Genomic DNA, 22929 nt, shown 5'->3' with positions numbered 1-22929 from the left:
TTATGTAATAGTGTATAATTATGACAAAGAGTAAAACTTGAGTCCTAATAGTTTCTATCTAACATAAAAGTGCAGGAAACAGCCTTATAAATCACTGTCCACAAATGAGGATGGGGATGAGAATGGGTTACTGTGATGATGTAGTTTTACTGTGTAGACTCTGATATTTGGAATCACATTAGCTGTCTTTCGAGGAAAATCTGAAAATTTCCAGAAAACTCTGGTGTATTAAGTTCTTGTGTGATTCAGTGGTTGTGCTTAGGTGTTTGGAGTTTTAAGGTAGTTAGCTGATTTATTATTTAACAGTTATCCTCGAAGTGAGAGTGTTTTAGTCTTTTTGCTAAACTGTATGTGGGTTTGGGAACCTTAGTTATTTGAAGGTTAAGCATTAGGCCCTAATTCAGTAACAGGAAGAGTTGTAATGGCTAATTTGTCAGGAATATTTTTCTAGTCATACATTTAACATTACACTAACAAAAGGAAAAAAGTTCACATACTTTCTTCATCCTACAGCTTTTCGTTTCCATGCCAGTTTGTGCTCACGTGTATGTAATTTTACATAATTTTAATATTACAACCTTTATTTTGCCTTTTTTCATCTGAGATGCAAAGCTAAACTAGAGAAAAAGGGGTATATTTTTGTCACAAGATCAAGTTCTATTTGCAGATATCGTTTGTTTTCCAATGTCGTTGTTCAGACTGTACAGCTAAACAGATAATTCTTGTGTGCTTCCATGCGCCGCACAGAACACCCATTCATACATTATTAACCCGTCTAATCGTTACCAGAGCTGAAAGTTCTGTAGCTATAATTGGTGGGATTAGTTAGATCAGCAGCATTCTCCTTTCCAGGAATTTGATGTTTTCTAACTTTAGGTGGCTTAAAAAACATTTAATAGGTAAGCAAACATTGACTGAGTGCCTGCCAGGTATCTGGCTTATATTAGATAGGATGAGATCTTAATGCCTTTCCTCAAGGCATTCCCTGTGTTTAAATCTGTATAAGATCAACTACCAAAATAAGTAAATATCTATAAAAGGTGTTTGGAATACCTTTGTTACCTACCTAGAGTAAGGGGGTAGAACCAGGAAACAAAAGAAATGAAGATAGAAACAGTGAAATAGATTATTTCAGGTGTTAGGGAGAATGGACAAGAAATTTATTTCAGGAGATATTTCAAATTAGTTTACTTGGCATTTTCCAATACTCGATGTGGTGAAACACACAGAATTATGTAGTAATGTCTAATAGAGCCAATGTAGAGTCAGTGCCTTGGTAATCATGATCTAGTAGCTCAATGGAGGGACTATTATACTGCGATTAAAATGGTGACAGTCAAAACCATTTAACAAGGAAGATCGTTTTCTCTGTTAGTGGAAAAAGAATGTAAAGCTGTATGTGTAACTGATCAAATCTATTATTATTACTATGTAAAAATGTATACAGGAATGGGCAAGAGCTAGAAAGAAACATGAAAAAATGAAATTGATTGTTCTTGTTAGGGGGATTTTACTTCCTGAAAGTTTTCTTAGGGTTGCCTATTACCATCATATTCAGTTTCTTAAAGCATGCTTTATGGTTCATGCCTGTGAGGAAATGACTGTCATGGGCTTGAAAAGAAAATGCCTGTGAAAAGATTAGATTAAAAGGTGTAAACAGCTGTAGCAGGCTGCTAGTTACTAAGTGCCAGGTGAATGACAGGGAAATAAGGGAATCAAGAGGAGTTGAGACTTCACTGAGGAGGGTGAACTTTGGTTGGACTTCCAGGGAGGAAGCTTATGATGTGAGCACGGGGGAGGGGATGGCATGGATTCTTCGAGGAGGAAGTATGGCCTGAGAGTGAGGACACAGAGACTAGAATGAGTAAAGCAGGTTTAGGCAGCAGAGATGAGATCTGCCTGCCAGAATGGAGATTCTGTGAGGATAGCTAGAGAATGATGGGATGGGAAAAGTCAGGTGGCTTGCAGGAAGCCCTGAATGCAGCCAGGCCAGAAGTCTGGACCTAGGGTGGCTGGTCCACGCACTCTGTTTTGCTTCTTGGGACCTTGTGTGGGGCTTGGACACAAACACAATGGAGGAAGATTGCTAGATCCCAGAGCAAGATTGGAAGCTTCAGTAGATGACCGATTTCTGGCATAGCTGGGCAGGATTTAAAAGCCCTTGCTGAAAATGAAGCCTTGTGAATGGGAAGCATAAGGAAGTCGGTCAAAATTAAGCAGCTGTGAATCAACAGGCAAAGGAAAAACCCAGCAAGTGCGAGGAAGCTTAGAAGATGCTGGTAGTCAGTGAAGACAGAGGTGACCCTTAAGAAATGAAGGGACAGGAGAAGGTGGCTTTGACCCCTGGGGTCATTGGTGATTCTTCAGTCTTCTCAGATCACTGACAGATGTGGAGCCAAGGAGGACCGTGGATGGAAATTTCTGGCAGTATTTGCTAAAGCAGAAGATACTTGTTTTGTCAGCATCTGCTTGATATGCTAATGGTGAATGAGACACACATGTATTACAACATTGTTTTGTTTCTACTGTCAACTCAGTGACTGAAATTTGGATATATGCACATAGGACCAGAGGAGGCATTTTGAGAAGAAGGTATACTCTTAAATTCTTTTCCCCAAATCTCCTGTTTTTTTTTTTGTTTCTTTGTTTTTATTTATTTTATTTTATTTTTTGAGACAGGGTCTCCCTCTGTTGCCCAGGCTGGAGTGCAGTGGCATGAACATCACTCACTGCATCCTCAACCTCCTGGGCTCTAGCAATATTCCTGCTGCAGCCTGCTGTGGAGTTGGTACATAGGTGTGCACAACCATGTCTGTCTAATTTCAGTAATTTTTGTCGAGATAGGGTCTCACTTTGTTGCTCTGGCTGGCCAGACGTCCTTTCAAGAAATATACATTTATAATATAAAATACAATGTTGTTTAATTGGCATTAGCTTTTACCCTCTCACCTCCATAAAACAATTAACTGTCTGACTTTTCCACTTCTTAAGTGCTGAAAATGGAAGAAACCACTGACAAAACTATTAATTAAGGAGATGGATTGAAGTGCTGATTGAGTGGAAATGGATGTATTGATCTCTATGCTTGCTCATCACGTTCCCCTTGTGTTTGGCAGAGCATGTTCTTAAAAAAAAAAAAAAACTCGACCAAGATGAGCAGTGTGCCTTGTGACCCAGGAAGTGCATGAAACTGACTGGTCCACTCCACGCAAGTCCATGACTTAACTGTATGGGGCTTTCTCTCTCAGGAGATAAAGATATCTTTAGAAAATGGTATCCATTAGTCATTCATTTCAACAGTGTTGCTTGAAGAAAAAGAAAATAGCTGCTTTTTGACAACTTTATATTTGCGAGCAATGGAGTTCAGTGCTTTTTAATGCATTATTTTATTCTTCAAACCAGACTTTGAAAAGGAATTGTAGGCCAGGTGTGGTGGCTCACCCCGTAATCCCAGCACGTTGGGAGGCCGAGGTGGGTGGATCACTTGAGGCCAGGAGTTTGAGACCAGACTGGCCAACATGGTGAAACCCTGTCTTTACTAAAAATACAGAAACTAACTGGGTGTGGTGGCGAGTGCCTGTAATCCCAGCTACTCAGGAGGCTGAGGCGGGAGAATCGCTTCAACCTGGAAGGCGGAGGTTGCAGTGAGCTGAAATTGCACCACTGCACTCCAGCCTGGGCGACAGAGCGAGACTGTCTCCAAAAAAAAAAAAAGTAGTAATTGTAGCATTTCTATGTAACAGAACCTCAGAGAGGTTAATTAACATTCCCAGAATTACAAAACCCATCTGTGCTTTTACTACAATGTTGGACATGATTATCTTTAAGGGGATCTTGCAATCCTGAGATTACACCATTTTCAAAGATGTGCAGGATACGCTGGAAGCATAAGTCTTGATCTTCCATCAAAGGAGGAGCTCCCAGTCTTGTTGATAATAAGATGCACGTGTGAGTTCATTGGAAGAATATATGTACCTAGGGCACTGATGGCAGCCAATCATGAATTAAAGAAATGGGGGTGGAATTTGAGAACAGCACAGAAGACAGCATGAGCAGGCCCCTTGGCTACAAGTCCCACCAGGGTGATGTGGAGGAATCCAGATGGGTTTGCACATACAGTGGGTTTGTGTCGGCATCTGAGGATCACTGAACTTGGGGAATCCCCTGCAAAGTCTCTGCTTTAGATGACTAGGTGAATGCTGGTGTCATTAACTGAATCAGAAGCACAGGAGAAGCAGGTTTTAGGGTGGAGGTGTGGGAAATGATGAGTTCTAGTCTCAGTCAACAGTATGTCGTCAATGCTTATGTGCTGTGTACCGTGCCTGCAACTATGAATAAGATGCAGTGTGTGCCTGGAAGCAACTCAGCACAATTGAGTTTTAGGTGTCTGAAGTGCAGCCAGGTGGATGGATCCAGACGGCCATTGTGAATATGAGTCTGAAATGAAGGGACTAGACATAGGTGTAGATTTGGGAGTCATTACTGTAGGTAGAAGATAGAGCACCTCAGGTGTGTCTGTGACAGAGGCAGTCACAGAGGCCAAGAAGAGCAACCTCAGGAGAATCAGGTGAAAGCAATGTTGTGGATGCCTAGGGAGGAAAAATATGTCAAAAGAGTGAAAGGTCAGCAATCACATGTCACAGGAATGGCTGCGTGATTAACACAGAATTGTGTTCAGTGGATTTGGCGTTATGATGGTCAGTGTTAATTTTCAGGATAATTTCACTGAAATGAATTAATTAGTGTTGGGCATTGGCAGTGGGCTGAGGAGTGAGTGGGCGTGCCAGTATGGAGGCAGCGAGTCTCAAGAACATTCCTCCGAGAAGCTCCAGGTAGAAGGGGAGGGTTCAGAGTGGTACCTGGAGGGGTAGGTACCTTTTTTTTTAAAAAAAATTTTTTTGGAGATATTTGAACCTTGTATAGATAGAGCCAATAGATAGAAGTTTTTGAAATATGGGAGGAAGAGAATAATTATATAATGGGAAAGCCCTGGAATTTCAAGCTTAATTTTCTTGATGGGGAAGAATGTGAGGTTATTGAAAGTAGGAATTGGGTGAGCTGGGGTCTTCTGAGTAGTGAATGTGTAGGAATGTGGTTGAAGGACCCTAACTGTATTTTCTATCTGTTGAGGGTAGTGGGGTCATCCATTCCGAGTTTTTTCTTCTTGGTTTTAGATACAAGTCGCATCCCAAAAGTATACCATTCACTGGGTTTTAGTTTACTCACAGACTTGTGCAGCCATCATTAGTATACAATTCCAGAACATTTTCATCACCCCACAGAGGAACCTTGTAACTGTTAGCAGTCACTCTCTGTTTCCCACTTCCCAGCCCCTGGCAACCACTGATCTACTTGCTGACTCTACGGATTTGCTTATTTTGGACATTTAATACATGGAATCCTATATTATGTGGACTTTTGTATCTGGCTTCTTTCACTTGGTATAATGTATTCAGGGCTCATCCATATTTTGTCATGAATCAATACTTCATTCTTTTTATAGCTGAGCAACATTCTGTTACACAGATATGCTGTGTTTTGTATTCATTCATCAATTGATGGGCATTTGGCTTGTTTCCAGTTTTTGGTTATTATGAATGATGCTGCTTTGAACATTTATGTACAAGCTTTTGTGTAGACATGTGTTTTCATTTTCCTCAGATACGCATATATATAGGAGTGGAATTTCTGGGTTTAATAACTAACTTTTGAGGAACTGTTTTCCAAAGCATCCGAACCATTTTACATTCCCGTAGAAATGCATGAAGGTTCCACTTTCTCCACATCCTCACCAACACTTGTTCTTGTCTCTCTCCATGAGTATTGCTATCCTAGTGGGTATGAGGTGGTATCTGATTGTGGTTTAGATTTGCCTTTCTCTGGTAGATAATGTTGAGCATCTTTTCATGTGCATATTGGCCGTTTGTATAGCTTGAGAGAGATCTCTATTCACATCTTCCCCTTATTTCAAAAACTATGTCTTTTTATTACTGAGTTGTAAGACTTCTTCATACATTCTGTATACCATTCTGTTATCAAATAGATGATTTGCAAATATTTTGATTTTATGGGTTTCCTTTTCACTCCCTTGTGTCCTTTGATGCATGAAAGTTTTAAATTTTGATGAAGTCCAGTTTATTTTTAGTTGCTTGTGATTTTGCTGTGATTTCTGAGAAACCATTATCTAATGTCATGTGGATTTTCATTTGTTTTCTTCTAAGAGTCTGATAGGTTTAGCTCTTACATTTAGATCTTTGATCCAGTTGGAGTTTTGAATGTGGTGTGAGGTAGGGATCCAACTTCATTCTTTGGCATGTGGATATCCAGTTGTTCTAGAACCATTTGATGAAAAGACTGTTCTTTCTTCATTAGATTGTCTTGGTACCCTTGTCAAAATCAATTGACCATAACTGTGACAGTATGTTTCTGGACTTCCAATTCCATTCCATCAATTTATATATGTCTTTCCTTATGTAAGTACCACACTGTCTTGATTACTTTACCTTTGTAGTAAGTTTCGAAACTGGGAGTCAAGTCTTCTGACTTTGTTTTTCTTTTTCAAGATTGTTTTGGCTATTCTAGTTCTGCCTTATGCGGGTTTTTTTTTTTTTTTTTTTTTGAGACAGTCTCACTCTTCTCACCCAGGCTGGAGTGCAATGTTGTAATCTTGGCTCACTGCAGCCTCTGCCTCCTGGATTCAAGCAATTCTCCCGCCTCAGCCTCCCAAGTTGCTGGGATTACAGGTGCCTGCCACCCTGCCTGGCTGATTTTTGTATTTTTGGTAGAGACAGGGTTTCACCATGTTGGCCAGGTGCCTTATGAGTTTTTTAAATACCTGTTTCTTAGTCTTCTGAGGTTGATTGGTTTCTTTTATAAACTGTTTATTTGTTTAGAGATGGAGTCTCATTCTGTTGCCCAGGCTGAAGTGCAGTGATGTGATCATAGCTCACTATGGCCTTGACCTCCTGGGCTCAAGATGTCTTCCCACCTCAGCCTCCCAAAAGTGCTAGGATTACGGGCATGAGCCACTGCACCCAGCTGATTCGTTTCTTGAGTATGAGCATTTTATGTTTTTGGTCACATAGGATTATTTTGTTTTCAGATATGGGGTCTTGCTCTGTTGCCCAGGCTGGAGTATAGTGGCACAATCATAGCTCATCACAGCCTGTAACTCATGTGCTCAAATGATCCTTCCATCTCAGCCTCCTGAGAAGCTGGGCTACGGGTGCATGCCACTACACCTGGCTAATTATTTTTTTAAAGTTTGTTTTAGGGATAGGTTCTTGCTGTGTTACTCAGGCTAGTCTTGAACTCCTGGCCTCAAGTGATCCCCCTGCTTCAGACTCCCAAGTAGCTGGGGGATTGTTTTAATTATTTTCACACTATCACATCTCCTCTCCTAACCTGGCATCTCATTCTTATGTTAGCCATGTTAGAGCTCAGTTGTATTTTAACCTTTTATTTATTTAATACATTTTCATCTCCACTAGTAACAATATAAAAGTAGTGATTAGGATATTTTACATATCTCTTTTTAGAAAACAAAGACCAATTTGTTTTTTACTTATATGGTATCACATAATTTTTTTTCTCCCAGGGTCAGCAGATCTCAATAAAAAAGGGGGTCCCAAGTAACTTATAAATAGAACAAAGTAGTATAAGTAGTGTTTCCTGCTATGCCATTAAATATTACATTCCAATTGGGAAAACAAGTCCTTCCTACATAAATATCATTGATGAATATTTTATTTATGAACATGCATAGACATGGAAAAGTATTGGGTATGTGACACTAATTGGTTGAAAATAGGATCACTTTGGATCACATGTGGCATGCAAAGTTTGCAGTTGAATAAGTAAATCTTACAAATAGCTTATTATCTACCTTTAAAAAAATGAACCCAAATGAATTTAAGAGTAAATTATAGTTAGATATTTAGGAACATGACTGGTAGGTAAAGGGAGGTACACCTATGTTTCTGCGTAGTAGATTTGGTTTGGAAATTATTATTAATTTTCTGGAGAATTAGAAAATTAGAATTAGAAAAGCAGATTGTTTTGTTCAAACTGAGAATGATGCATTTCCCCAGATGGAACATGAGTTATGTAAAGGGAGTCTCCCAGGCCCTGCCTGTATTTTACTATGATGTCACTGGGTGCGAGCCATAGCTGATGTGTACATCGAAGAAAGACTTGTTTTAAATTATTGTTCACTTTTACAAGGTGACTAATATGCTGGCTGAATAAACTGAGTTGTCAACTGTTGATATTTTAATATTCATTGTGGGGAATTTGCCCTGGAAAGGAATCTTGTTTGGGAAATAATACGGGATCTTTAATGTTGGTGGAATAAATTAATTTCTTCCTTTTTTTTCCTTCCTCCCCTTCCTTCCCGCTTCCCCCTTCTCCCATCCCCCTTCCCTTTTTCCTTTTTTTTTTTTCCTTTCTTTCCTTTCCTGGCTCATGGGTATGTCAAAGCATTTGTGGTTCTGAGTACTGTAAAGCTTGATTACTCACGAAATAAACTTACAGTACTACTTTAAGATCACTCTGGTTTTTAATTGCTTCTTATACATAGTACTAATTAAATTATCTTGTTATTTTAGGCTTCACTATGAATAAACTGTTGTCCATGTGTTACTTACAATAGTATTGAGTGCCATATTTTAAACTGTGAAATACAATATAATATTTACCATTTTAGCCTTTGAAGTGCACAGTTCAGTAGCATTGAGTACATTTCACATTGTATCACCATCACCACCACCTATTCACAGAATGTTTTTCATCCTGCAAAACTGAAACTCCATTTCCATTAAGTAACAACTCCTCTTTCTCATTTTCCCCCAACCCCTCATAACCCCCATTCTACATTGTGTCTCTATGAATTTGACTACCCTAGGTACCTCATATAAGTGGTATCACAGTCCTTTTGTGACTTGCTTATTTCACTTAGGATGATATCTTCAAGGTTCATGATATGGTGCGTCAGAATTTCCTTCCTTTTTAAGGCTGAATACTTTTCCAGTGTATGTATATACATTTTGTTTATCCATTCATTTGTCAGTGGGTGCTTGGGTTGCTTCTGCATTTTAGCTACTGCTATGAACACGGGTACACTTTGGTGCTGTTTTTACAAAGGCAGTGCATAGCAGCTAGGCTCTTTTTAATTGAGTATTTTAAGCCAAGAGAAAGGTGTTGATCTTTTGGATTTTTGGTAGGTGTTTTTTGTTTGTTTTTCCAGGATAAATTTAAGGCTTAAATTTGTAACTGCTATTTAATCATTGTTTTGCCTTTTTTTTTTTTTTCTTCCAGACAGGGTCTCCCCCTGTTGCCCAGGCTGGAGTGCAGAGGCGTGATCTCGGCTCACTGCAGCCTCTGCCTCCCGGGTTCAAGTGATTCTCCCACCTCCGCCTCCCAAGTAGCTGGGATTACAGGCGCCCACCTCCACGCCTGGCTAATTTTTATATTTTTTTAGAGATGGGGTTTAACCATGTTGTCTACGCCACTGCTTTGCTTTCAAAGTGCTATATACAGCAAGAAGTTTTCAGTGGCGAGTGTGTCATATTTAAAATCTTGTAGCAACACAATTTAATTCAACTAGTAACATTTGATGGCACACTAGCTATAGCATTTTATATCAAAATGTGTTTCATTTTAAAACGCTTTTTATGTATCTGACCCTTAAGCTTGCTTCAGATCTCACTGCCTTTATTTGCTTGGGCATGTGTCCTAGATGTTCTGCCCGTATACATATTCTCAACAGTCCTTTGAAAAGCCTTTTCTTATTATCCTTCAATCGACAGGGTTGGGGTGGGAATTTTATTTGACAAAAAAGATTGAAATAGTGAAGATGGTTGTTTACATATTAAAGGCCATCTTTGATGGGTGTTAGATGCGAGGGACATTTGTAAGTTGCCAATCTCTAGGACAAAATGAGTTTAGGTTAGATGTATTAGTTATTAGGTGATTTTTTGGTATTATTTCGGATTTTCTAGGGATTGGTCCCTTAATCGTATCATTTAATTCTTCCAAGTTATTGGTTTTATCTGATGACATGCATGGTGTAGGCGGTGGCAGAGGGAGAAGCTGTTAAGAGCATAGGAGAGAAACATGAATACTGAAGGACAGTATTTGGCTCCATTCTTAATTGAAGATAATTTGAAATGAAGGAACTGCACTATTGTGGGGGAAATATTTGATGAACCACCCATTTTTTTCAGGCCTGCATTCTAGGTGTATTCTGTATGAGAACTGCACTTGCAATTCTTCTGTGCAGACCAAATGTTCTTGCAAGAAACTAATGACCAACTTTGTGGTGGGTGGTGAGTCACAGTAGATTTCCGGAGAGTTGATAATGTGCTTGTGTATGATATAGATTTGACTGTAAGGAGCCAGCTGATACAATATGGTCAGATTCCATTAAGCAGTGGTTTTAAGAAACTCTCATGGACCTCTGGGCCTGAGGAAATGAAGAGGTAAAATTGCATGTTTGAAAAATTGTTGCAGTGTGGCTGAGACTTTCTTGCAGCATTTCTGTGATAGTCTAGAGCAGATTTAAACACAAAACATTAGAAATAGACTTTAATGCTAGTTGACCACGGTAGAACAGATTTGCCTTTTTTGGGTTAGTGTTCCACATTTAGGTAAAACATAGCTCTCAAGTTTTCCTTTTGATTCTCTTTGCTCTTTGCTTGAAAAATGTGTTGGCTAAAAGAGAGACCACTAACTACTTAGTACTTTTTGAATACGTATTTGAGAATAAATGTAAAATAACCGATGTGAGAAAAGTTAAGTTTTGGCCAGCACAGGGAAGGAAGTTTTTGTTTTGTTTTGCTTTTTTGCATTTCGCTTAATTATGTGGGTTAAAGTGAAAAAAACAATTACCTTTCTTGAGACTGGAAACACTCTTAAGTTATAATGAATATGACATTGTCATTTGGCCAAGGTTCTTTAGGAAGTACAGAATAACTCTGACATGGTATTGTTCCTTTCCTTAGAGCTTATCTTTTTTTTTTTTAATTTAAGGACGGAGTCTTGCTCTGTTGCCCAGGCTGGAGTGCAGTGGCGTGATCTTGGCTCACTGCAACCTCCGCCCCCTGGGTTCAAGTGATTCTTGTGCCTCAGCCTCTCGAGTAGCTGGGACTACAGGCACATGCCACCACGCCTAGCTAATTTTTTTGTATATTTTGTAGAGACGAGGTTTCACCATGTTGGCCAGGCTGGTCTCAAACTCCTGATCTCAAGTGATCCACCCCTCTTGGCCTCCCAAAGTGCTGGGATTACAGGCATGAGCCACTGTGCCCGGCAGAGCTTATCTTTTAGTAGCGGAGATAAGGGAAACAGAAACAGTTTCATACTTTGAGTCAGAAAAATATAAGAATATAAAAATATGAGAGCATAAACAAGCCATGGTCTTTACTTTTTTAGAACAGCTGTATTGAGACATCATTCATGCCCCATACAATTCAACAAATTCAGTGTTTTTAGTTTGCTCACAGTTGTACAGCCATCAGCACAATCAGTTTTAGAACATTTTCATCAGTGCCGAAAGAAAACTGTACCTGTTAGCAGTCACTCCTTGGCCCTAGACAGCACTAATTTATTTTGTCTCTATAGATTTTCCTATTCTGGATATTTCAAGTAAGTGGAATCATACAATGTATGGTTTTTGATGACTGGCTTTTTTCACTTAGTGTTAGCTTCATACACAGTGTAGCTTGTATCAGTTCTTGATATAGTTTGGCTGTGTCTCCACCCAAATCCCATCTCGAATTGTAGCTGCCATAATTCCCTTGTGTTATGGGAGGGACCAGTGGGAGACAATTGAATCATGGGGTCAGTTTCTTCCATACTGTTCTTGCGGTAGTGAATAAGTCTCACGAGATCTGCTGGTTTTATAAGGGGAAACCCTATTCACTTGGCTCTCCTTCTCTTCTCTGCCGCCATGTGAGATGTGCCTTTCACCTTCTGCTGTGATTGTGAGGCCTCCCCAGTCACGTGAAACTGTGAGTCCATTAAACATCTTTCTTTTGTAAATTGCTCAGTCTCAGGTATGTCTTTATCACAGTGTGAAAATGGACTGATACAGTTCTTCATTCCTTTTTATTGCTCAGTAGTGTTCTGTGCTAGGGATATACCACATTTACCCATTGGTCAGTTGACGGACATTTGGGTTGTGTCCACTTTTTGGCTGTTATGAGTATCCAAATAATGGTACTGTGAACATTCGTGTACAAGTTTTGTGTTCTCATGGGTATGTATCTAGGAGTGGAATTGCTGGGTCAGATGGTAACGCTGTTTAACTTTTTGAGGAGCTGCTGGACTATTATCTGAAGTGACTGCACCATTTTACCTTCTCACCAGTAATGTATGAGGGCTCTAATTACTCCACACCCTTGCCAACCCTTGTGATGATCTGTCTTTTTGATTATAGTTATCCCAGTGGGTGCGAGGTGGTATTTCATTGTGGTTTTGATTTGCATTCCAATGTTGAATGATATGGAACATCTTTTCTGGTGCTTATTGGCCATTTTTGTATGTGTTTTGGAGAGACGTATATTCAGATCCTTTGCCTATTTAAAAATTTGATTGTCTTTTTTTTTTTTTTTTTGAGACAGGGTCTTACTCTGACACCTAGGCTGGAGTGCAATATTGCCATCACAGCTCACTGCAGCCTTGATCTCCCTGCCTCAAGCCATCCTCCTATCTCAGCCTTCTGAGTAGCTGGGACCAGAGGCTCCCACTACCATGCCTGGCTATTTTGAAAAACTTTATTTTTGTAGAGACAGAGTCTCTGTGTTGCCCAGGCTGGTCTCAAATGCCTGTGCTCAAGCAGTCCTCCCAACTTGGCCTCTCAAAGTGTTGGGATTACAGGCGTGAGCCATTGCACTTGGCCTATTTGTCTTTTTATTATTGAGTTGTAAGGGTTCTTTATATACTGTGATGCAAGTTCCTTATTAGATACATTATTTGCAAATACTTTTTTGATTCCCTTTTTCACTGTCGATGGTGTCCTTTGAAGCACACAAATTTCTAATTAAAAAAATTTTTTGTTTTTAAGAGACAGGATCTGTTTTGCCCAGGCTGTAGTGCAGGGCACAGTCATAGCTCACTGTAACCCTGAACTCCTGGGCTCAAAGGATCCTCCCACCTCAGCCTCCCCAGTAGTTGGAACTATAGGTATGTACCACCATGCCTGGCTAATTTTTTGTTGTTTTTTTAGACGTGGGGGTCTCACTATGTTGCCCAGGCTGGTCTTGAACTCCTGGCCTTAAATGATCCTCCCATCTCAGCCTTCCAAAGTTCTGGGATTACGGGCATGAGCCACCATGCCCAGCCCCAGAGTTTTTAATTTTGATGAGGTCCAGTTTATCTTGTTGTTGTTGTCTGTGTTTTGGGTGTTCATTTCCTAACCCAAAGCCATGTGGATATACACTTATGTAGTCTTCTAAGAACTTGATAGTTTTAGTTTTTACATTTAACCCTTTGATCTGTTTGGAGTTTTGAATGTGATGTGAGGTAGGGATCCAACTTCATTCGTTTGCCTGTGGATATCCAGTGTCTCACCATTTGTTGAAAAGACTATTCTTTCTCCACTGGGTTGTCTTGGCGCTGTTGTCAAAATCAATTGACCATAAATGTGACAGTATATATTTCTGGGGACTCAATTCTGTTCCATCGACTTATATATGTCTTTCCTTATGTAAGTACCACACTGTCTTGATTACTGTGGCTTTTTAGTAAGTTTTGAAATTGGAGGGTGAGTGCTCTCTTTTTCTTTTTCAAGATTGTTTTGTCTATTCTGAATTTTTTGCATTTTTGTATGGATTGTCAGACCTTGTTGGTTTTTGTAAAAAAGCTAGTTGAGATTTTAATAGGATTGCCTTGAATCTTGTAGATCAATTGGGGAATATTGTCATCTTAACAGTATTGTCTTTCAATTAATGAATATGCAGTGTCTTCCCGTTTGAGTCTTTAATTTCTTTAAAAAGGATTTTTTTTAAACTGATATATCACAGTTGTACATATTTTTGGGGTATATGTGATGTTTTTCTTTCTTTTTTTCTTTTCCCCTGAGACAGAGTTTTGCTTTTGTCTCCCAGGCTGGAGTGCAGTGGCACGATCTCAGCTCACTGCAACCTCTGCCTCCTGGGTTCCAGTGATTCTCCTGCCTCAGCCTCCCTAGTAGTTGGCATTACAGGTGTCCACCACCATGCCCGGCTGATTTTTGTATTTTTAGTAAAGACAGGGTTTCATGTTGGCCAGGCTGGTCTGGAACTCCTGACCTCAAGTGATCCACCCGCCTCAGCCTCCCAAAGTGCTGGGATTACAGACGTGAGCCACCGCACCCGGCCATGTGATATTTTGATACATGTATACAATGTGTAATGATCAAATCAGAGTAATTGGGATATCCCTCACAAGTCTTTAATTTCTTTCAACAGTGTTTTGGAATTTTCAGTGTACAAGTCTTGCATTTCTTTTACATTTATTCCTAAGTATTTTGATATTTTTGATGCGATTATAAATGAAATTGTTTTCTTAATTTCACTTTCAGATTTTTCATTGCTGGTATATAGAAACACAACTGATATTTATATATTCTTGTATTCTGCGTAACTTGTTTATTCTCATTTATTCTCAGATTTTTAGCGGATTCCTTAGGATTTTCTCTGTCTTAGGATTTACTTCTTCCTTTCCAATCTGGATGCCCATTGTTTATTTTTCTTGCCTAACTGCCCTAACTAGAATTTCTAGTACAGTGGTGAGTAGAAATTGGATAGCAGACACCCTTGTCTCATTCCCGAAGTAGGGTGGGAAGCTGCCCAGTCCTTCACCATTAAGTGTGATGTTAGCTGTGGGATTTTGTTGGTGCTCCTTATGAAGTGGAGGAAGTTTTTTTTATTCCTACTTCATTGAGTGTTTGCATTATGAAAGAGTATTGAATTTTTGTCTTTACTGAATTTTGCCTTTTCTGAAATAAATTACTTTTTAAAATGACTGTTTTTCTTGTTTTTTATCCACAGAGATTGACTTGCATACCAAATGTGTGGTGGATGTCGATGCAAACAAGGTTATTCTTAATCCTGTAAATACGAATCTTTCCAAAGGGGATGCCCGGTGAGTTAAGAAACAGTGCTATGTTCGATGGATGTTTAAGTAACTGGAAGCAACTGTGGCTGCTGAATTAAGTTGCATTGAATAAATATCGAATTCCTACCCTGTAGAGACATATTGCCATCTTCTGTGAGCCTGTACTCAAGTTGAAGGGGTGAAGTCTATAACATGGGATGACAGTGTGCCTGAATGAGTATTAGAGGTAGTAATTGTATTAGAAGCACAGAGAAGAGAGTGAGTGTTACATTGAGAAGCAATTGAAGAAGGCTTCTGGAAGGAGGTGCAGGATTAGCTAGGATGTAAATCGGTTCCTTAGCTTGAGTGGCTTTTACTTCTGCCAGTTCAAATGCTGTCAGAGCCCATTTCAAGTGCTATCTTCATGAAGGTATGCCTGCAGCCCTCACTGATTTCTTTCCTGTAAACACCTGTCAGTTATAATCTGTCCTACCTAATTTGATGATATATAGATTGTTTTGGATTGTAACTTCCAGCTGTACAGTGGATTTTAATGTCTTTGGGGGAAAGAGACTCGGGGGCTAAGGATGAATATTTGAGCATCATTTCTAGATGTGGATGGTAGTATGAACAAAAGGAAAGGGAACAACATGAATTTGGGGCAGGAAAAGATTATTTTGGGTTTTCTTAGTAAATGGAGGACAGTAAATAAGCTGGGATCAGATTACAGAAGACCTGGAAAGCAGATGAGGAAGTTTGGCCTGTATTTTTGTCAGTAAGATTTTGTTTTTGACAGTTTTTGAGTATTATGATTGAGGATCAAGGCGGATTAGGAAAAGTTGTTGATTGGCAATGTAGAGAATGGGGATTGAGAGTGGGGATAGGCTGACCTTTTCTGGAGATCAGCTGTATCAGAGATGTTTTTGTACTGGCCCTGAAAGTGGAGAGGACAGGTGAAAGACGTTTGGCATGAGGCTTTGTGCAAAGTAGGATTCATAAATCCTTCTAGAAACAGTGCTGTATTTGGCACTTTGCAGATGTTCTTTTGAGTTGAGTTGAAAAGAGCACTGGGCCGGGTGCAGTGGCTCATGCCTGTAATCCCAGCACTTTGGGAGGCCGAGGCGGGCGGATCACGAGGTCAGGAGATCGAGACCATCTTGGCTAACACGGTGAGACCCTGTCTCTACTAAAAATACAAAAAATTAGCCGGGCGTGGTGGCAGCCACCTGTAGTCCCAGCTACTCGGGATGCTGAGGCAGGAGAATGGCGTGAACCTGGGAGGCAGAGGTTGCAGTGTGCCAAGATCACGCCACTGCACTCTAGCCTGGGTGACAGAGCGAGACTCTGTCTCAAAAAAAAAAAAAAAAAAGATCCCTGGATTTGGAGAAAATCTGAAATAGAATCCTTCATTGTGTTATCATAGTGAGTTATTTTTAATTTTTTTGAACCTGTCTTATGTGTCTCACAAAGGTTTTTTCCCACAAAGATCAAATAAATTAGTGATTTTTAAAAGATCTTGCAAAGTGTTCTGTACATGGGCAGGTTTATTGTTATTAATGTAGAGACACATACAGCAAAATGTATAGCTTGATGAATTTTCATAATGAACACATTCCTTATAAGTGGCACCCAGATAAGGAACAGAACGTTGCTAGCATGGCAAGAGACTACATCAGGAGAAGTAGTTTTTCTTTTTTTTCTTTTCTTTTTTTTTTTGAGGCAGAGTCTCACTCTGTTGCCCAGGCTGAAGTGCAGTGGTGTGATCTCGGCTCACTGCAAGCTCTGCCACCCGGGTTCACGCCATTCTCCTGCCTCAGCCTCCCAAGTAGCTGGGACTATAGGCGCCCGCCACCACACCAGGCTAATTTTTGTATTTTAGTAGAGAAAGAGTTTTGCCATGTTGGCCAGCCTGGTCTCGAACTCCTGACCTCAAGTGATCTGCCTGCGTCGGCCTCCCAAAGTGCTGGGATTACAGGTGTGAGCCACCACACTGGGCCAGTTATTACTTTTTTTGTTTTTTTTTTGAGACTGGGTCTTGCTGTGTTGCCCAGGCTGAAGTGAAATGGTGGCAATCTTGGCTCACTGCAACCTCCGCCCCACCAGGTTCAACCAATTCTCCTGACTCAGCCTCCTGAGTAGCTGGGATTACAGGCATCCACCATCACACCCAGCTAATTTTTGTATTTTTAGGAGAGAAGGGGTGTCACCATGTTGGCCAGGCTGGTCTCGAACTCCTTACCTCAAGTGATCCGCCTGCCTTAGCCTCCCAAAATGCTGAGATTACAGGCGTGAGCCACCACACCCGACCAGTTACTACATTTTTAAGCCAAAATGTATTCAATTCAATACTTGAGTATAGACGTCTACCAAGAAATTACCTAGTTCTAGAGAAATTTCAGCTTTGCAAGGTCAGAAACTTTATTTTACTCATTGTGCTTAATGTTGAGTGGAGCCTTGGGGACTAACATTTGGGGACTAACATGCCATCTCTTTTTTTTTTTTTTTTTTTTTTTTTTTGAGACGGGAGTCTCACTCTGTCACCCAGGCTGGAGTGCAGTGGCGCGATCTCGGCTCACTGCAAGCCCCGCCATCCGGGTTCACGCCATTCTCCTGCCTCAGCCTCCCAAGTAGCTGGGAATATAGGCGCCCGCCACCACGCCAGGCTAATTTTTTTTTTTTTTTTTTTTTTTTGTATTTTTAGTAGAGACGGGGTTTCACCGTGTTAGCCAGGATGGCCTCGATCTCCTGACCTCGTGATCTGCCCACCTTGGCCTCCCAAAGTGCTGGGATTACAGGCGTGAGCCACCGTGCCCGGCCCTAACACGCCATCTCTTAAGGAGACAGGCAGGACCTCTGATTTTATGTTTACAGTGAATAAAATATTAATCTCAGCAATCCACTCTTCTCCTTCTTGGTATCAACTAATTGGAAAACAAGGTCAAAACATTGCTGTGAACATAGGATAAGAACGAAAGGACGTTTTTGTCAAATATGGAAAAGATAAATGACAGACTCTTCCTATTCCACACCACTGCTCAGAGCACTCTCATGACTGAAATACTTGAATCCACCAGATCAGTCTAGTTCTTCTGTGTATAATCCTGGATACACATGGATACATTTTATCACTTATTTGCTCATGCAGAGCTGTACTTCTTATACTACTAGAACAATTAATATCTTTTTGGAATTATCTTCTTCCCCTCAATTAATTTTCTAGATGAGTTCTTGGGATTTTCCAAATCTTCGTCAGCAATATATTTCTAAATTGCTTCCCTTTAAATGACTAAATCTTTAGGCCTTATTTTATTTGAATTATATCTTAAAACTTATTAAACTTTTATCCTATAATAAATTTTTGTTGTTGTTGTTTGGAAGCCATGGTGAGATTGTAATAAAACATTAATGCCTGTCACCATGGTAGGGAAAGTAGTTTCTTTTTTGTTTGGGGTTTTTTGTTGTTGTTGTTTTAAATTATACTTTAAGTTTTAGGGTACATGTGCACAACATGCAGGTTAGTTACATGTGTATACATGTGCCATGTTGTTTGTTTTTGAGACAGGGTCTCCCTCTGTCACCCAGGCTGGAGTGTGGTGGCACGATAAAAATAGCTTCTTAAGCTAAGTTTTATCTTCTATTTTTGCCTCTTTCTCTCCTCTACCCACCTAACAGGCCTTTCTTGCTAACTCTGGCTAAAAAGTTAATTGGTATACTTAAAACGTTGCCTTAAAAGGGATTAAGGTACATTTTCTCATGGAGAGTGGGAGCCTCCACAGTATGAATCTTTTGTGTTATAAAAGTTGAGGCATAGATGAGTTTGGAAAATGGAGTGCATTTTCCCATAGGAACTGTCAGTTTCAAGTGGAAAGTTTAACCTAGTAACTAGTTTAACCCACAGCTCGAACATACTTTTTTCTTTTTTGTCTCATATCTTTTTTTTAAAAATATGTTTTGTCTCAATCTTCGCATTTCACTGCAATAATATTAAATAGCTGTGTACTCAAGGGCTGAGACTGAATAAAATGAATAATCATTCTTTCTGCTTTAGGGAGGACATTCTTATGTGGAAAAGGCTTTTTTTTTTTTTTTTTTTTTTTTTTGAAGCGCACAGTGACTGCTGCTTCGCTGTGGTGTCTTCGTGCCCAGGGCACCAGCAGTTTCCCCTCCATCATGTTCGTGCCACCAGCACAAATGTCAGCACAGTGAGGAAGGCAGATGCCTCAGTATTGTTATGAAAATAATCCCAACCTCCAGACTCTCTGAAAAGCTCTGGGGAACCTCCCAAGAGTTCTCAGACCACGATCTGAGGGGTTTAATCCAGTTTATAAGCTTCTAAGAACCAAATAGATGTCCCTGGCTTATTTTTTAAAAGATTTATTGAGATATCATAGTAATACAATACAATCCGCCCCTTTAAAGTGAATCATTCAGTGGTTTTTATTACACTTACTGAGTTGTGCAACCTGCACACTATCTGCTGGTACGTCATTTTTATCACCATGTTAACTAATCTGCTTTCTGTCTCTGTAGATGTGAGATTTGCCTGTTCTGGACATTTCCTATAAATGAAATCATACATGACGTGGTCTTCTGTGATTGGCTTCTTAGCATCAGGTTCTTGAGGTTTATCTACTTCGTAGCACTTATCAATGCTTCATTCCTTTTTATGATGAAATAATAGTCTGTTCTATCACATTTTGTTTATCCATTCATCAGTCGATGGACGTTTGGATTGTTTCTACTCTTTTGGCTTGTGTACAAGTCTTTGTGTGGATGTGCGTTTTCATTTCTCTTAGATTCATTTCTAGTTATGGAACGCTTCTGGGTCTTGTGATAACTGTATTCTGAACATTTTGAGGAATTGCCCAACTGGTTTCCAAAGCTGCTGCATCATTTTACATTCCCACCAGCAATGTGTGAGAGTTCGAGTTTTTAAAAACTCTCATTTACTGTAAAGAAAATGGAGGTAACTCTAGCTAATTAAAGAGTGCATATCCTGCCTCAAGGCATTCGGATTACAATGAAAAAGCAAAACCAAACATAGTGCTGTCCAAGCCAAACACTCCTGGCCAGATTCAGCCCTTAGCTACTGATTTAGAACCCCGGGTTCTGGTAAACTAGATTCTGGCATACTTCTCTATTGAGCAGTACCTACTTATTTTAAAACAAGGTTTTGAAAAATTTGAGCAAAATTAAAAAATATAATATACAAAAAGTTATAAAGAGTGAAACACTTTTATGTACCTATCAGTTTAACAAATCCTTTCCAATGCAATTTAAACCTATGTGAACTGCCTTCTGTTCACATAGGAACTCTTTCCCTCTCCACCACAGTTAACCACTTTCTTGAATTTGATCATCTTCTTTCTCTTGTATTTCTTTACATTTTCACTTTATGGAGGACATTCTTACGTGAAAGAGGCTTTTTTTTTTTTTTTTTCTCCCTGCTGCGGGTGCGTGGTGATGAAGCGCACAATGACTACTGCTTTTTTAAAGCATATTTGTAAGTTGTTTGCCCAGTATTATGTGTACATGAATGCCTTTTTCTAGTGAAAGGCCAGATGGGTGACTCGAAAAAGTTTCACTATTCTTATAAAATATAATGCATGATTTTTAAAGACCGAAAAAAAATGTTAAAAGGAGCTAAAAATAATGTCACCCACTTAGCTTGGGGGAGAAAGTTCAAACTTGGTATTTTATCAAATGTCCTGTTCTTTCTTTTTTTTTTTTTTTTCCTCTTTTGTGTTTCTTTTTTTTTTTTCTTTTAGATTCCAGGGGTGCACATACAGGTTTGTTACAAGGGTATATTGTGGCCAGGCGTGGTGGCTCATGCCTGTAATCCCAGCAGTTTGGAAGGCCAAGGCGGGCAGATCACTTGAGGTCAGGAGTTCGAAACCAGCCTGGCCCACATGGTGAAACCCCGTCTCTACTAAAAATACAAAAATTAGCCGGGCATGGTGGTGGGCACCTGTAATGCCAGCTACTCGAGAGGCTGAGGCACAAGAATTGCTTGAACCTGGAAGGCGGAGGTTGCAGTGAGCCAAGATCGTGCCACTGCACTCCAACTTGGGCGATAGAGTAAGACTCAGTCTCGAAACAAAACAAGCAAACAAACAAAAAAAACAAGGGTATATTGTGTAATGTTGAGGTTTGGGCTTTTTTTGATCCTGCCATCCAGACAGTGAATATAGTACCCACTGGGAATTCTTCAGCTCTTGCCGCCTCCTCCTTCGCTTCCCCCTTTTGGAGTCCCCAGTGTCTGTTGTTCCCGTCTTTGTGTCCATGTGTACCCAGTGTTTAACTCCCACTTGCAAGTGAGAACATGCAATATTAGGTTTTCTGTTTCTCTTTTGTCCTTTTAAACAAAATCAGAACATAGGCTTTCCCCTCTTGTCTTATTTGTGATGAATTTCAAGGAAGTGTGCTGTGAAAATTGTTGTAGTATACTTCCAGCTCTTTTAGAGACTGAAACAGGGAACTATACCTCCTCAGAGGTGCTGCTTTAAACATCAGAACCAAAACCTGAAAGGAAAGAACACCTCTGTATAAGTTGCACTTTTCAGTTCCTTGGTCAAGTGTGAGTCCATTTTCTTCCTTAGCCCTCTGTCTTCTATTATGTGTGTGTGGTTTGGGGGGCGGGGCGGGTATGCACATTAACACAGTGCTGAAGACATCAGCCTAGAGTTTATTCTGTCTTTTTCTTTTCTGTTTTGTTTTGTTTGTTTGTTTGTTTTGAGACAGGGTCTCATTCTGTTGCCCAGGCTGGCGCGTAGTGGTGTGATCACTGCTCACTGCAGCCTCCACCTCCCAGGCTCAAGTGATCCTCCCATCTCAGCCTCCTGAGTAGCTGGGACTACAGGCATGTACCACCATGTCTGGCTAATTTTCATTCTTTTTTTTGTCCTTTCCACCCCCAAGTGAAAGATTTTGAGACCAGAACGTTTGGAGGTTGAAACTATTTGGAGGTTTAGGTGTCAAGATCTTCATTAACCTGAACACTGATTTTTTTGGTGTTCTGTGGGTTGAGTTATTCTTTAGAGCAGGTGGGGAAGATCCTCTAACATGGATGAAAGTAGCCACAAACTGCACAAATAGGCAGAGACTTCTTGTTTTACAGTAAAATATGGTGCTGCCCTCTTCATCCCCCATGTGGCATGTTTAACCTAATGAACAACAGACAGTGTAAAGGTTACAGCTGCCAGTCTAATGAGAAGACTGAGATGTTGATCACACCATCTTGTTTAGTAAGGTCATTAAAAATCTTTTTGTTCCTTCTGATAGTTTTACTAGACATCAATTCAGTCAGTATCATTAGGTAATTAATGAATACCTAATATGAACAAAGCACACCCAGCCCTTCTTTGGAGCTTCAGTGTACTCTGACCCTGGTAGATGTACAGATTGGAGCCCTTAAAGTATTTGCAGAATTAAGTGAGTTTGACCCATGTCCATACACTTCTCTTGCAAATTATATTGCATAATGCTACTGAGGGGAGGGCCTTATGGCATACACGAAGTCATTTTCAGACTAATTCCTTGTTAGTGGAAGGCATTAGGTCATATTAGATAATGACTTTTTAGATTACTGCTATATGGATGCTAATTTAAATAGTGATTTTAATTGAAGGAAGTCATGCAAAATGTAATTATGGTACCCACAATAGACCTGTTTGTTCTCTGTGCTGTGAAATGACTTGAGTGGGGCTAATATTTCTCCTCAAATAGAGTCTGCTCCTCTGGAGAATAGTATGTGGTATGTTTTAATTTCATAATGGGGATCTTCCTCAGGGAGCCTGTCCCGCTAATTATGTTAGAGTACAGTGGGAGAGCGTGGTTCTGTGTACTCAGAAGTTG

At 40.0% G+C, this 22929-nt stretch overlaps 1 protein-coding gene across 7 annotated transcripts in view; it reads left to right on the top strand.

Moving 5' to 3' along the window:
• The window catches only part of KIF13B (kinesin family member 13B), a 210455-nt gene that overhangs the window by 2921 nt on the left and 184605 nt on the right, over positions 1-22929 (top strand). For all 7 annotated transcript variants that reach the window (XR_010113936.1, XM_055295848.2, XM_055295847.2 and 4 more), the window contains exon 2: positions 15030-15123. Coding sequence is in view for 6 of the 7 variants with exons in the window: in XM_055295848.2 (XP_055151823.2) it covers positions 15030-15123 (94 nt within the window). In the remaining variant the exon portion in view is untranslated. The remainder of the gene's footprint in view (positions 1-15029; positions 15124-22929) is intronic.

The sequence above is a fragment of the Symphalangus syndactylus genome, chromosome 10 (genome assembly GCF_028878055.3).
Source record: "Symphalangus syndactylus isolate Jambi chromosome 10, NHGRI_mSymSyn1-v2.1_pri, whole genome shotgun sequence".
Taxonomy (NCBI): Eukaryota; Metazoa; Chordata; class Mammalia; order Primates; family Hylobatidae; genus Symphalangus; species Symphalangus syndactylus.
The sequence above is the reverse complement of the archived record's forward strand: the minus strand, read 5'-3'. Positions and strand labels throughout refer to the sequence as shown.